The sequence below is a fragment of the Lactuca sativa genome, chromosome 6 (genome assembly GCF_002870075.4).
Source record: "Lactuca sativa cultivar Salinas chromosome 6, Lsat_Salinas_v11, whole genome shotgun sequence".
NCBI lineage: Eukaryota > Viridiplantae > Streptophyta > Magnoliopsida > Asterales > Asteraceae > Lactuca > Lactuca sativa.
Genome location: NC_056628.2, coordinates 154,120,605 through 154,137,533, shown reverse-complemented (window position 1 = coordinate 154,137,533; position 16,929 = coordinate 154,120,605). Strand labels below are relative to the sequence as shown.

Genomic DNA, 16,929 nt, shown 5'->3' with positions numbered 1-16,929 from the left:
TTTTCGTCTGTCTTTTTACCATTGAGTTCCTATTAATGAGATCTTCAATTCTCATTTAGGTCACGTAGGCCAGAAACCGCTCGATCTAAAATTCGAGTTTCGGGGCGTGCACTACTATGCCAAATCTTAGAAAATTCATAACTTTCTCATACGAAGTCAGATTTTAGGCGTTCTTTTTTTTTTTGTATGTTCTTGGTTTAACGTATACTAAAAATTTTGTTTAGATCACTAAGGCGAAAAAGTACTTTATCTAAAATTCCCTATTTACGTCTCCCGGTGCTGTGTCGATTTTGCCGTAAAACTTCGACGGACCATAACTTCTTCGTTATAACTCGGATTTTGGCGTTCTTTATATGTACGGAACCCTTGATACATATTCTACACCTTGGTTAAGATTAATCCTTCTAAATAATCTTCCATTAAAAACTCATTTTTGACGCTCATTGTCTCTAAATTGGCTAGCCCGGATCTGCGGGCGTTACAAACACCCTATCAATAGTTGATTCCATGAATAACCTCTAGCTGTAGATCCACTATTAGCCACACGCTAACAAATACCAAAATGACAGTCCATCAACATCTAGTCGCTGACTCGTAATACGAGTCCAAGTCAAGTTAAAAGACCTTTTTACCCTTCCTTAAAATTGGCCCAAAGCTAAGGCCCAAACTAGATGACAAAAGGCCCAATATCAAGATAAACTCCTTAAGTCTAATTATGTCCCAATTTTCCAAATTGGCCCTAATTCCTTTCATGGCCTTCACTCAAGAAGATCTAGTAAGCCAAAAGTCCAAACCATAAATACTAGACTGCCCAACACAACCCAATGTAAACCAACCTGAATCTTGATCATAAAAAGACTCAAATTTTCAAGGCCTACACTTGGCCCAATTTTAGAAATTAGGCCCAACTCCTTATTGGGTCTTTTCCAAGTTCTGATCCTCTAATTAGCCTAAAACACACTTATCCAAATAGTCCATTAGGGCCGAAGTATCAAAGCCTAACAGATGGTCTAATACCCGAAGCCCAAAGCAAAGGATCCCAAAACAGTCGCATACGCGGGGGTACGCCGGAGGTACGCTCAGCGTACACGAGACCTCGCATTGACTAAGTTACGAGGAGACTGACCAAGTACGCGGGGCGTACCCTTGCTGACCCAAAAGTCCAATATGTGCTTAATGGCTTAAGCACTTCCGCTCAAACTTCATATCCATGGCTCAGAAGCACTAAAGAACCATAAAGTCTCAAACTTTAAGATTTTGGTCGTCCAAAAGGGGCTTAATGCATGGTCTTAATCCATTAAGACCTCCTATTAGCAACATGAAGCCAAACCAACCAAAGGGACCTCATTTTTATAATTTAGAACCCTTCCTAGGGTCTGAAAGGACAACTCAAAACGTCCAAAACAAAGCAAGCATAACAATAGGACTTTTGGGACAAGAAGAACACCAAAAGCTACCAAAATAAGAACTAAACAATGCAAGCATAAAGGTAGAAGCTTTATACCTCCTGAAGCTTCCCAAGAAGATGATAATCCCAAATCTACAAGCTTGTGTCCTTCCTTGACTCCTTTGATGTATTAACTTCTCCTTCAACCATACAAGAAACATACTCTTAACCCATACACACACACTATAGGAGTTTGGGTTTGCCAAAAACGATTTCAGAACTTGGAGGCTGAAGAGATGGGTGAAAAAGGGCCATAATGATGCTTAAATACTCCACAAACCCTAAAAGTTAGGGTTTCACCCAGACACTAGTATGCCCAACGTACATATGTGTACGCCTAACGTACTAGGGCACGCCCTAGTACGCTTAACGTACTCACATGTACGCTCCAAAATTACCATTTTGCCACTAGGGCTTCCCGTGGCTGCTCCTTTCCAATCCAAGGACTAAAAATGACATAATTACAACCCAAAGGATGAATTTGAAATTACTTGAAGATTGGGGTGTTACAGCGAATGCTCCTTATTACGATATTTAAAGATATATGATAGTTTGTGAAGACAATGGACATCATCGAAGAAGCATGTAGGACAAGTGTAACAGTAGAAGGACCATTCCAATTGACTGATAATGGGTTCGACCTAATTGAGATCTACATGGAATTGTTTAAAAAATCAGGTAGATACTCTTAGTTTGCACCGGATGCAAGTTCTCGGTTATCCTTAAAATGTACTCTAATTTCAAATATTGTAATGTCTTTTCAAACTTAATTATGTAAAATAAATGGCAGGGTTATCTAAAATTGCAATGTGTTTCATTAGCATTAGTTAAATCATTGTTATAAAAGATATTACATATTTATATTGGTTTCCACAAATTAGGAAATTGTAGGGGATACATATTTTGTTCCCGGTCGATAAAATCTCCTCTAATTATAACAACATCTGTTATACAGTCACGTTTTTCCCAAAACTTATCAATATCCACATTTGCATTTCGAATCCACTTCTCAGCTTCTTTGAACTTTTTCATAGTTTAAGCAACTTGTTTTTCTTTTTCATTTACTTATTCTGCTGGATTGTTTACATGTTGATTGAGTGATTGAATTATTTCAAAGTCTCTTTCGTTGGCTTCTTCGGCAGCCTTCATAGCTTCGAAAATGTCATTAGACATTTATCTGAGAGTGAGAAATTTGGGCCTTCTGGAAAAAAGTTAATATCCGAACAAACATATCAATCTTCTTCTTCACAATGCCAAACACCAAACTCATATGAAATCGTTCTCAAGTTTTTACTATGTACTACGTTTAATAGTGTGAGGTTGTAAGAAAATATATGGTGTCTGGAACGGGGTGTCTATAATGGTTTCTCTAATTTACACTCATAAGTATCCATAATGTGTGTCCGTGACTCTGAAATGTCAAGAATGTATGACGTAGTTATGGATTTGATTTGACATAATGATTGATTTGACGTCTGAAATGTCAGTCTGGAATGGCAGTTAGTCCAGAATGACACTATAAATAAGAGATTGGAATTCAAGAACTTTTACAACTCCGGAATGACATTTAATGAACCCTAACCATGGACAACACAAGAAGAGATCATGCTCGTTCAAGATTGGATAAACATTGAGGATGATTTGGTTGTCATTGGTCTGCCACATCTCATATACGAATCATGTTGGACCCGAATGAAAAATATGTTTCACTTCGAGTTATATGTTGCAGAGTATCGAACTAAAGACTAAGTTTCCACACATACGATCAACGGTGAATAATTTTATCAAAATTTATCACAAGATCGACAATAAATTATTAGATGAAGATAAACAAGTAATTTTGCAGTTGGCAATGGTGGAATATACACACAACAATAACAAGATTGATTTTCCATACAAACATGCTTGTGATCTTATAAAGGTAGTCCTGTATTTTTAAATTATGTATTTTGTTATCTGTAAGTTAAATAACTTTATGTTATTTGTAAATTATGTTTATTTATCTTTGTAAAATGTAAAAAATATTAGGCCAATAATAATTTTCATTAGTCACTCTAAATCGATTACAAACATAATTAATTCGATTACATGGGCATTAAAATGACCATCAACGAGTATGGTATTTCCCATTTAGATGGAGGAGGAATATGATGCACAATTTGTGTCTGATAGGTAGTTCGAAACACAACAATCTAGTAATATATCTAAACCATATTGACTAATTATGTGATGTTTGAATAACATGATGTCGCAATAGCATGAACATGTATGGCGGTTCGGATCTACAACACAAGTTGTTTTAAAATCAAAAACTCGATAAAGGTCGGATGAGAACGAAAATGGGATATTGGGTGGGATCTTTGTTTCTTGCCACTATAACATGATGTCGCAATATCATGTTTGAATAACATGATGTCGCAATAGCATGAACATGCATGACCGATGTTGGCAAGCACCTCATGTACATCATGGGTTAGCCAACATAATGTCTGATGAAAAATAGACATAGTATATGATTTGCATGAAGGGAAGATCAACTGTTCCAATTGTTTGTATCCACCAATTCTTGTTCGCAAAACCATTAACATACTCTTACAACAATATCCATAATAAGAATCAAAGAATACCTGACATATGCAAGAACTAATGACATTGTCCATATTAGTTATGGACGATACTTCCCTACCCACTCCGAGAGCTTCCTTTAACCTAATCAGGAACCAGGTACAAGAGTCAATATTATTTGCCATGCCGATACGAAATGTTATATGCACAGTCTGGTTGCTTCTGTCCATAGCAACCACTACAAACATTGTCTTTAGGTAGTTTTCTCTTAGATGGACACTACCTATAAAGATGACAGACAACAAGCAACCTATGAATGCATTGGGCTATATATATATATATATATATATATATATATATATATATATATATATATATATATATATATAAACAATTAGTTTTGGTTGTAGATACTTTGTTAATTTTAAAAAATAATTAATATATGAAACATAAAAATTTTACCACACATCCAATAACCACAAAACAGAGTTGGAAACGATCCATCACATCATTTTGATGCCGTGTAAGTATGAGAGTTGGTCCATCTAAGGTTGTGTAGATAAACATGTAGGTTGGTAAAGTTTTTTCGTGCTCACTCTTTGAGAAACTCATCTTGAAGTAGTTATAAGAGATCATTACAAATGATCTGAGTAATCGTTATCTACATGGGGTATCATTTGTATATATGAGATGAAAAATGATGTTTTTTTAGTCCGGAATACGAGTATGAAATGTGTGTGTGACTCCGTAATGTAACATCTAAGTACGATGCTGTCTATCGTACTCCATAATGACCTTTATCAGTCCGAAATATACGAAAATTCCTATTTCAGACCAGTAACCCCAGAATGAATAATGCTACTCCGAAATGTTATATTCTCGGGATATTGGTCATTTTACGAAAAAAAATAATAAAAATAAATAAATTGTATGTTGGTTATTATTATTAAAATAATTATTTATATGAGTTAGATTACTCGGTTTTCCTTTAATTTATATTTAAAATAATTTATATATATGGTCCATGTAGTTTACATTTTTTAATAGTTTTGGACAGAGGGTAAAAATGTATTTTTACGTTGTAGTTAAGGCTGAAGGAAGTGGCTAAGCAACCAACTTAACATTGCTGATGTGTACTCGACAATCATTGCACCGTGAACTTGGCATGTCGAATTCGGAACCATAACTCGATAATGGTATGTCAAATTCTGATCTTCTTCCTCCCTTCTTCCCCGCACTTAACACCCACACCATCTATTCATCTGTCTCACTTTTCCCATCTTTCTTTCTTGTTTTGGCTGATGTGGAGTTCCGGCACATGCAACATGACTCCCCCAACCTAACAACAAAGTTAGACGATAATTAGACTAGGGACATACTATGCAAGATGTGAAAACCACAGGGATCGGCCATATCAACTTTTGAATATTTGGATGAAGTGTGTAATTTTATCCAAACCAAAGTAGGCAAAAACATAAATTTGAAAAGGTCAATTGATGTGATGATAAAGATCGGAATGTGACGTGGGTGAATCAAGGTCGTACGATTACAATATGGTTTTGGGGGTGCATGTCAGTATGAGAGGACTCCTCGTATCAGAAGTTGGTACCCTCCATACCGTATATTTTGTTTTCTTTTCGTATCACATCAAACATTTTACCATTCAAATAATGTAATATTTTTAAAAAATAAAATTTTTATTTAGAAAAAGATATTTTGAAACTAATATTAAGAGTTTATATTTAATGGGTTTTTTATTCATTTATAAATAAACATACATACTTTTATCAAATTATGTAACGGTTTTTTTCCTTTATTTTTTTTTTTCAAAAATACATGCTTTGTTGTAAATAAAATACAAGTGTATCGTATAAATAATTCAGTAGAGAATCTAATATAATTTATTATATAGGTTGATAAAAACATATAAATACATAATTATAAGGATATAAATATTATTCCACTCACAAAGGTATACAAACAATTTGAGGGATATGTATATAATTACCCTAAAGTTAACAATAGTATTTGAATATTTAATATATGATTATCAAGTTTATGAAAGACAAATGACATCGTAAACATGGAAGACCGAAAACGTTTTATTAACAAACTGTGATTTATTTATTTATTAAATATGCTGATGTTCCATTAAGAAAAAATTACATTAGAGATTGAAGAAGGTTTTGGAATATTAATTGTTGATTTTTTTTTTTTCTTAGTTATCATCATACAATGAATGTGAAGGCAAACGGACAACAAGTTGCGCTGTTAAACCCTTTTGTATGGTAAAACCAATTCTTTTGAAGACTACATTCATAGATCTAGGGGATATAACATTGCTATGCATGATCCGTTGTAGTCTACTAAGAAGTTCCACCGCATCCGGCGCAAAAAACTAAACGTATTAAATGCAAATGGTATGAACGCGTGTTGAAACCCCCGACCCTCAAACTTACGAGAGGGGATACCCCTATAAGGTCCACACATGCGTGTTTCCCTCCAACCCATCCAAAAATCAAAATTTCAGCTGGTCTAAGGGTTGACCTTCCTTCTGTCGGGTCAGTCAGGAAATTCACTGGAGCCTATTTCTTGTCAGAAACCCCGACACGCTTACATATGTCGACCAAAACATCCCTAACCATATCGTGCCTGTATTTTAACCCCAGGAGTTCTTTGCAATGAACTGCATGGTCGCCGAAAGAGTCCAAACATGTCTTGCGGCACACCGGACATATCCCATCGGTTGGGAATATTAGAATCACGAGTCGATATCTGAGGATGGTACGATACTCCACCAGAGACATATGTTGGCCAAACTCATCTATAGGGATAACTAGAAGAAAATCTTGAGCATGTGGTGCACGTAAACACTGGAAAAATGATTTCTTCCGAGCCGTCATATTAAAATTTACCTCCATATCTTGGATAATTTTACTAAAAAGGGCACTCGCCAGTGTATTCTGGGATTTAGAGGGGGCGGTGTCCTTAGTAGTAAAATTGCTAAGGTCAATGTCCGGAAGCTTGTTACGAAGAGAATTTAAGGCACAAGCATAATCAGAATCTATACCTTAAATACCGCTATCCCGTAAGACGTGGTCTTGCAATACCCAAGATTGGGCCCTTGAAGCAACAAAAGCATATGAGGTAGCCTCTACTGTCGAGTATAAACCTAAACCACCAAACTGAATTGGTAGGGAAGCAAATCGCCACTGTAAGTCGCCAAAGAAGGGGCCACCACAAACCACAATGTCCTCAATCGCCCCGCTTAATCTATTATTGAAGAACAACGCTGCCTCCTCCATGTGAACGGGTTGGTACGTTCTCAACCCAAAGAAAAGTTTGGCAATACCCATACAAGACCGAAGTAGAAAGGAGCTCACTCTACGGGTCAGACAATTATGGAAGAAGGCACATCAAATTCACAACGCCTTTAGCTCTCTTAATGGCTAAGTTGCTAATGAAACTAGCATCTCTGCTAACAGCTCCCCCGTGAAGTTTCACCCCCAAAGGCGGCCTTCCGATACCAACCGAGAATAGCCCCTCACGCAGCTTCCTTCCATCACACGAGGGCCAAAAGAGCTCGGTTTTCTTGATATTTAACTGAAGGCCCAATTTTGGGCCAATAGCCTTAATGATGTCTAAGGCTTTGGCTACCTCCTCAGAATCTCCAATAAGTGTGCCATCATCCAGGTACCATGCATGGAGAAAAACTTGTAATTGTCTCTAATATTATGCAAGAGCGAGTGCAACACAAGGGCAACGAGAAGTGGTCCCAAGGGGTCTTCTTGTTGAACTCCAGTAGAAGACCAAATATGTGTGTCCTCTAGATATAACCTTGCTGCTTGACCATATAAGAATTCTACCTACAAGGATATAGAAGGACACCTCAATCTGACCTCATGAAGTAATGCGGATCTGTCAACAAAGTTAAAGACATTGGAGAAGTCTACAGTAAGTAGGGGTGAGCGCGGTGCGGTTCGGTGCGGTTATTAGTCAAAACCTCACCACTAACCGCAAATGCGGTTAATCCATTTTCAAAACCGTATGGTGCGGTTTTTTTTGCGGTGCGGTTAGGCGGTTATTTTTGCGGTGCGGTTTTATTTTTTTTGTGTTGCGGTTATTAACCGCATGGATTTGGTGCGGTTATTTTATGTGGTTTTTAACCACAATTTAGAGCTCAAATAGTTTTAAGACTTCAAACATATTACTTGTAATAATAAAAAAAATCATAATGTATAAGACAATTAACTATTTAACTAAAAACACAAACAACTAATATCTTAAAAAAAGTCAAATCAATAGTAACTAACAATAAATGTCTTAAAATTGTATAGTTTCATCATTTTTCAAAGTTAAACATAAGAAAAAAACTAACACTTATGTTTTTTAGTATTTTATCCGCCTTTCAGTCATGAAACTTGTCTTATTTTTAATATTTAATAAACTAATAATTGATAAAAAAAATTGTATATAATATATGCGGTGCGGTGCGGTTTTTTTGCGGTTTTTGAAAACAAATAACCGCACCGCACCGCAAATTTGCGGTTTTTGAAAAACAAAAAAACCTCACTATCGGTTTTTATTACGGTTGCGGTTTTTTGGTTGCGGTTTATGCGGTCTTTGCGGTTAATTTTAGTTGCGGTGCGGTTTTTGCTCACCCCTAACAGTAAGCATGGAAAAAGACCTGCCATTGTGGCATTCACTCAACATCCTGTTGAAGCTATGTAATATGACTTCAGCGCCACCCGACACCCCGAACCTGAAGGCCAAAAGAAAATCTAACTTATTTTAAACAAATAACAAAAAAAAAATGAATATTAATTTTTACCTTTGAAAACCTTCTTATCATGGAGACATATATTATATGAGTTTTTATCAATAAAATATGTTTTTCTAACGTCAAAAAACATTTTTTTAATAACCTGGGTTATTAATGTTTGATAGATCATAAACTTTTTTATAATAGTATATAAACTAAATTTTTAATAAATTATTTAAAATAGCTTATTAATAAATTATCTTATAAATTTTTTGTTTAAGCGTCAAATACAACTTTCTATCTTTAATATAAAGGTTTTTCAATAAATAGGTGAAACTAATATTTTCGGTTAATTAAATGTTGTATTTATAAATTAAATATCATTTTGTTTAATTAAAATTATCTTTCTTCCTAGATAATAACTCAAACAGGCAGCAACCGGCAATAGCAAGTAAAACCGGTCAACCCGAAAGCAAAATTATCAATTATGTACCGTACACACACAGTCTCTCTCAGTGTGTGTTTTATTCATTTGCAGGTCGTTCCAATGGCAGTTGGTAAGCATTTAGTGTGTTTATGTGAGAACTGTCTCTCCTCCCTTTCTCTCTCTAAATCATATGCTCCATATTTTCCAACAACAAAAAATCTCAATTGATCGAAGAATTTTACCTCAATCGTCATAAAACCAAAACCACTTCGAAATTCATGCATTGCTTCCCCCAAAACCCAAATCAAAATCAAATGTTTTACCCCAATCTGATCCGAAATTTGAGTTCTCCATAGTTCACCCCGAAATCCTTATTACCTCTGTTCGTGAATGCTCTCTGCTAATGGTTCCAGGTAATGAGTGTTTAATAGTCAATGCTTTTGATATTTTGATATCGATTTAAGCTTGATTAACAGTTCTAATTTCATTCTGTTGAATCAATTTGAATTTTTTTTTTATCAATGGGATTCTGCAGTGAATATATGCTGCTGTTTTGGTTCAATTTGCATTTTATATTGCTGCATGTATTCATTTTCAGTGATGTAAATCATTTGATGTCATAATTTTGCATCAATGTTTGTTGGTTTTACTCTTCTTAACCTAATTTAAGACTTGAGAGACTACCATTTCATAAGATTCATGTCCATTTATTTTAAAGAATCCTTTTTCTGTATTCACCTCTTGAATAATCAAAACTTGGCTTTTTATTTTTATTATCACAACTTGACAAAAATCTAAACTTTATCTCCTGTGGCCTATTTTACTATATTTTTTTAATAGTAAATTGATCATGTCCCTCAGATTCTAGTTGTTTAATACTCACGTAATCATTTTTAAAACTAAAATATCAAGGGACAGGATTAGGGCTCAAAATGCTATGCAATTATTTGTAAACCAACCACCTTATTAAATACGAAAAACATCAATTTATTTATATATTATAGCATACTCTTCTCATTTCTTTATACAGACATTATATTTTGAAAATTTTACATAAGTTACAACTTTTTTTTACCATTATAATTTGAAACTTTTTATCCAGTTTTAGCTATTAACATTTCAAAACAAGAAAACTAATGACAAGAATCACTCAAAGCTAACACACGAATGATGTAAATTTTACAATTTAACAAGTACAATCATTATCTTGTAACAAAAAAGAGAGTCATTATTATATCTTCTTTGATTCATTTATTGGTTCATTTATTGCTACCAAACAAGAGTCTGTGAATGATATGGAGATTAATGAATACTCTGTGGGGTCATCTTGCATTCAACATTCCCTTAAACTGTCTCATGTCAGAATTTTTTAAAATATTCAAAATCTTTAAGCATAAAAACAGAAAACACACACACACCCTCTCTCACACACTAACCATTTCAAGTTGGCTTTATCTCAAAAGGGTCTGAATTTCTTTGTTGGTATACCCTTAATCTTTATTCCTTTTCAGGTATGAAGATTTAATGAATATTATCATATGTGACATGTTATTATTATTTTTAACTTTATTTGAAATTTGTAGTTATGTTATCTAATCATATAACTAACTGTTCGTTTCTGGGAAAATTTCAGATTCTTGATTAATTTTGATTAGCTGAAGACTTATAAGAAAAGAATAAGATTTGTGGGAAAGATTTAAGGGAAATGGTGGAATCTGAGGTGTATTCTTCTAGAATCTTCTCACATTTTCGAGAAGAAATTGGTGAAGAAGAGCTTTCTGTTCTTCCAAGACATACAAAAGTTATTGTAACTGGAAACAACCGAACAAAATCGGTTTTGGTTGGTCTTCAAGGTGTTGTCAAAAAGGCTGTTGGCCTAGGTGGTTGGCATTGGCTGGTTGGTATTTTGTTTATTCCCTTTTTACTCATTCCATAAAAGGAATGGAATCGATCATTACAACGGAATTGAAAGAATCCCACATAGGAATGGAATAACATTCCATAAAAGTAATGTTTTTTTTTTGTTGTAGGTTTTGAAGAATGGAGTGGAAGTGAAGCTACAAAGGAATGCTTTGAGTGTTCTTGAACCCCCTACAGGTCATGAAGAAGATGGAGAATATGAATTTGATAATTCTAGTTGTGGCTCTGATGTTGGTGAAAAAGACAATTTCTTTTGTAAGTTTTTATAAAAATAATTCTTGCATTTGGAAACTATTTTCATGTTAATGTTTTTGTTTAATATATTTTTTTGGTTGCAGCTGGTGCTATGGAGTTCAGCAAAGCAAGCAAGCCTAGGGTTCGATACACAAGACCATGGGGTCAAGGTCAAGGTCAAGGTCAATCTCAGTCAACAAAACATTTTAATCGTATTGGTTCCAAAGAAGTTCAATCCAATACGAATCCATCTTACACAGTAAGTCAAAGAAAGATCTTGTAAAGCTTTCTTGAAAACAACACTTATTTTACAAGAAACAGAATCAAGATGCAATTTTGACTTTTCAAGTCAAACTTATATATTTCAAAGGTAAAACCCACGATGAAATAAGTAAAATTTTGAAAGAATTCGGTGGAGTATAAGTAACTTTGTAACATATATTGATTTAAAAAGTGGGTTTGTTTGACTTTGACCTAAAAAGTCAAAATGCATCTTAAAACATGAACACGGAGTCAACAATTGGAAAGCAGGTGACTTTTGTAGTGGGTTTTATCCATATAATGAATATAAGCATTGCATCGGATCTTGTCATGCATTTTCTTGATTTTCTTGATTTTTTTTGTGTGTGTTTGACCAGAAAGTCAACTTCGCGAAGCTTGGATTTGACACACTGTGGCGATATTATAGCACCTTCAACCTTGTAAGTATACACCCCTACCCTACCCTACCCTACCCCACCCCACCCCTAACAAGATTCACATATTGGAACTGATTTTAATTTCTTCAGGGAAACATACATTCTAATCCAACAAAGGAACAACTGGTGATTGCAATCCAAAAGCATTTTGCTTCACAGGTATATCTGGTTTAGGGTTTAGGGTTTAGAGTGATTAATTATGAAGCTGATTCATGTGTGTTGTGAATGGAACAGCGAGTGAGTGAAGTGGAAGTGATAATGGAGTTCGTTCATGCTGCAAAAAGACAGAAAAAAGGAAGAACACACAGGGAAACAAGTTGAAAGGATCCGTGTGCTTTGTTTGTATAATCTAATCTAATCGAACACGTAAATTGTTTGTGCTAACTGATTTAGCTCTTACTTAGGAACCAAGTAACTCTAGAGATAGGAAAACTTATTAGTCAAGCAATTCGATACTCTTGCGAGATTTAACCGTGTAATATATCGCTCTATGCCTCGGTTTATAAAGCTTAATTTCCTCTATGTATTGCTTTGATCGAGTGTTGAATGTTTAAATAGCATCTTTTGGAAATATCGTGATTAGAAGTTGTGACATTCCTAAATTTTGGCCCAATTTGAAAACCATTTATGTTTTAAATCATCTTATTTGCAATGGAAAAACCGTGTTATTTTCAAACGATAATTAGTATGTTTCGATACTAGGTGTGACACCGTGTATTGCACGAGTTGATTTAAAAAAAAAAATTAAACATTAAAGTATAAACATAAAATATTTTTTTAATGTACAACTTTAAAATAAGAAAGAAAAAAAAAACATATTTATTGCAATTTAATATCATATATACGATATTTAATATTTTACATATATATAAGTATATGACTTTAATTTTAAAAATTGAAACAAACCAAAAGTTGACAAGTGGATAATATTTATTTCAAAAATACTACAAAATGACAAGTGTCAAAACTCATGAGAGATTAACATGTGACAAAAAAAACCTTCATTTATTAAGAAGGATTAGGATACACTGAGTGATTAGGTTGATTTACAACTATGTATTGTACTATTATTGTTCTCTCGATAGACTTGATGGTTGGTTCCGCCCATTTGCCATTTTGAGGTATGATTTGATTCTAATAGTATTTGTGTGTAAACTCTTAATTTCACGGTTTATATTTAATGTAAAGAGGGTTTTCAGAATAAATCTCTCTCCGAATTCAAAACTTTGAAAATTTTATAGGCAAAATTATAAGGTTGCTCTATGTGATTTGTCAAAACATACTAGTTTGAGGACAACTATCTAAACCACTACTCGCTCGGTCTTGTAGTTTCATTTTTTGCGTAATGCATATTTAAAAAAAATCTACTTTTTTTTTTTTTTACATTTTTGGTACATTGTTTATTTATTTCTTATTAAATAAATATAAAATTAGAAGGAAACCCCTCTCTTTTTGTAACATTGTAAAAATCATGATAAATTTTTTTCGTTTTCGTAAAACATTTCCACAACCAAAATATAATCAACCATTGTTTCAAGACAAATCCATAAAATCAAAGTATCAAAAATCTCTCAAAACATATATCAGCAGGAGGATGTGTACGATCACACCCTCGCCTTGTCCCGATCATCTGATGTACCTGAAACAATAAAATCAAAAACTGTAAGCCAAAACTTAGTGAGTTTCCCCAAAATACCCCACATAATAGTACATACTCAATGCATACACACTGGGCCCACAACAACAGACTGGATTGCCCCTGAGCCCACAGCATGAGACTGTATTGCCCACTCTCGGCACACAACTCATGACTGGCTTGCTCTCGAGCCCACACCATAAGACTAGATTGCCCTCTCGACCCTCAGCTTATGACTGGATTGCTTCCAAGTTTGTTGGCTTACAACACAAAACAATATTGCCTCAACCCAACCGCATAATGTCCACATATGCAACAGATAAACAATATCTAACAAATACAGATAATCATACAAATCTACCAATCTAACAGATCACTACAACATAGCAACGTCCTATACACAAGGGTACATAACACAAATCGAGTGGGTGCCTTCGACTCACGAGTACATTGAGGAAAACTCATTTTGAAGCCAAGAAGATAGTTAAGCTGATCATTGATCCAAATATTGACTCTACATGCCACCTATACAACAGACAAGGACCAAGTCTCATTCTACAGCTCAAAATACTCCAATTAACCTAAAGTCAAACTTGGTCAAAGTCAACAGTTAATAGCCCAAAATTCCAAATCAGTGAGTCGTCACATCGTGGCCATCCATCGGCCACGTCGTGGCAGCTTAAGGACAAAACAGTCGGATCCTTACCCAGTTGTCATGCCGTGGGGACTAGTCTGAACAACATAATGTGTTAAGTTGTTTCCCAGCAATTCCAAGAGCTCCAAAGCTCAAATATGGTCCTTCCCAAAGTCTTGATGGATAAATTTTCCAACTTTATCCATTAAGACATACCAATAAGTCAAGATCTCAAACCTTATGTCCTTAAAGGCAATTCAAGGCATGCAAATACTCATTAAGCACTTAATCACTAGAGTTACTCTCCCAAAGTTTCCAGAAGGGTTTCATACACCTAATGGACCATAAAAATCACAACTTTATGGACATGCATGTCTAATGCATGTTTCTTCCATTTTAGGTCAAAACATGGCAATTATGAACTCAAGGATCGTACAAGGGACCAAAACTCCAAGGATCCTCAAATCTGGAACATATAACACTAAGATGACCACAATGATCAATAAAGTTGCCAACTTTATGGAATCCAACCATCCAAACTCCCTCACCATAAAGATTAAGGGACAGAAGGGCTAGATCTAGAATCAAGTAGCATAAAAATCGGATCTTGAAGGATTACAAAAGTCTATAAACGTGCACAAGGAGAATGGAGAGAGTTGCTTGCTGAACAAAGCTCAAGAGGCACCTTTTTCTTCTTTTTCAAAACACCACCAAATACCATAAAGCTCAAGAGTTAGCAATGGAGGCTAGGGTTTGCTTCAAGAGGATGAGGGAGAGTGTTTGAGGCCGAGGGTGGGCAACCCTAGCCATCACATCCCTTAAATATGGGCACAAACCCCGAAATTAGGTTTGTCATTAAATAGTGGCCACGTCGTGGTGAATAGATTGCCACACCATGACACTTACTTAGCCTCCACGTATTTACCGGCCATGGCCACGTCCTGGGATTCATTCACCACGTTGTGGCCACCAAAATTCAAACTTGAAATTTAATACTTTTTAAGATGGACATACCCAAAACTAGTCGTTACAATTCTTCCCCACTTGAATTAGATTTTGTGCTCGAAATCCACAACTGAAAACATATATGTATAGTGCTCGTACATCTCTACCTCGAGCTCCCAAGTCCACTCAGAACCCCTTTTGATGCTTCCATTTAACCTTGACCAAAAGTACCACCTTGTTGCGCAAGGCCTTCGTCTTCCTATCCAGTATATCCACTGGTCTCTCCATATAATCCATATGCTCATCGACTTGAATATCATCCAAAGGAACCACCACCAAATCATCAACCATACATTTCTGAAGCTAAGAAACATGGAAGGTGTTGTGATCTGACTAAGCTCCTTAGGCAGATCCAATCGGTAGGCCACCTTGCCTATCCTAGCCATTACCCGAAACGGCCCAATGAATCGGGGACCCAACTTGGCCCTTTTACTTAAGCGTATTACACCCTTCCAGAGGGATACCTTCAGCAAAATCATGTCCCCGACCTAGAACTCTAACTCAGATCGTCTTCTATCAGCATAACTCTTTTGTCGGCTCTTAGCTGCATGTAACCTCTTCCCGATCAACTGGATAAGCTTCATCGTATGAAGGACCACCTCAGTCCTCCCTATGACCCTGTGGCCGACCTCTCCCAACAAACTGGTGTGCGAAACTTCATCCCATAGAAAAGCTCGTACGACGGTGCACCAATACTAGAATGATAGTTGTTGTTGTAAGAAACTCAACTAGAGGGAGGTAAGAGTCCCAACTCTGAAATCGATAACGCAAGTCATAAGCATATCCTCGAGCGTCTGAATGGTCTACTCACTCTAACCATCAATTTGAGGGTGATAAGCAGTGCTGAAGTGCAGTCTTGTACCCAAGTCCTCATGAAACCTTTGCCAAAACTAAGAAGTAAATCGTATGTCACGATCAGATACGATAGAAATCGGCACCCTGTGGCAAGTGATATCTCACGCACATACACATCGGGCAATTTCTTGGGCTAAGAGCTCTCCTGAATGGCAAGAAATATCATACCTAAATTTGTTTATTTCTTGTCGAGTTAGCGTGGCATGTCAGTTTTTCCACCTCTACTCATGGACATCTTTGTGACGACACACACTCAAGAACACACACCACCCTCTATCACCAATTTCTGCCACCACCATCTACTGCTACCACTACCACCCTCTGCCACCACCAGACCTGGAAATCGACACAAACATACACCTAGAAATTTGTTTGTTCTTCAACACACACACACATTTAAGAACTCCATGGATGAACACGCGACCTCATGGGTTTTTGTTTGAAATTGTTCTTCAACCCAAATGAAATATTTTTCTTGATTCGAAAATCACGATCTCAAGGCTTTTGTTTTCTAAAACTGTGAATAGGGTTTGAGTTTGCAGCTAGGGTTTCGTCCGTTAGGTTTTGCGGTGGCTAGTATTTGGGTTTGTGATTAGCATTATGTCGGTGGCAGTTCTACATTTCAATCCAACTATGAAGGTTAGGGTTTTCAAGGGTTTGAACAAATAAAAACAAGATGAGATTTCAGCATTGGTAGTTCTACATTTCAGGGTGTTCGACAGTGGCAAGGTGGCGGTATCCGAAAG

At 35.7% G+C, this 16,929-nt stretch overlaps 1 protein-coding gene across 2 annotated transcripts; it reads left to right on the top strand.

The window, feature by feature from the left end:
• Window positions 1-9,290: 9,290 nt before the first annotated feature.
• Window positions 9,291-12,575, top strand: LOC111901118 (uncharacterized). 2 transcript variants are annotated; one of them, XM_023896988.3, is made up of 7 exons: window positions 9,291-9,614; window positions 10,835-11,098; window positions 11,232-11,376; window positions 11,460-11,614; window positions 11,994-12,056; window positions 12,144-12,212; window positions 12,288-12,575. In XM_023896988.3, the coding sequence occupies exons 2-7, from the start codon at window positions 10,907-10,909 to the stop codon at window positions 12,372-12,374; spliced, it is 711 nt and encodes a 236-aa protein (XP_023752756.1). In that variant the 5' UTR covers window positions 9,291-9,614; window positions 10,835-10,906; the 3' UTR covers window positions 12,375-12,575. The 2 variants fall into 2 exon arrangements, with proteins under 2 accessions (XP_023752756.1, XP_023752757.1); XM_023896989.3 differs by lacking the exon at window positions 9,291-9,614 and adding an exon at window positions 10,373-10,712.
• Window positions 12,576-16,929: the final 4,354 nt, after the last annotated feature.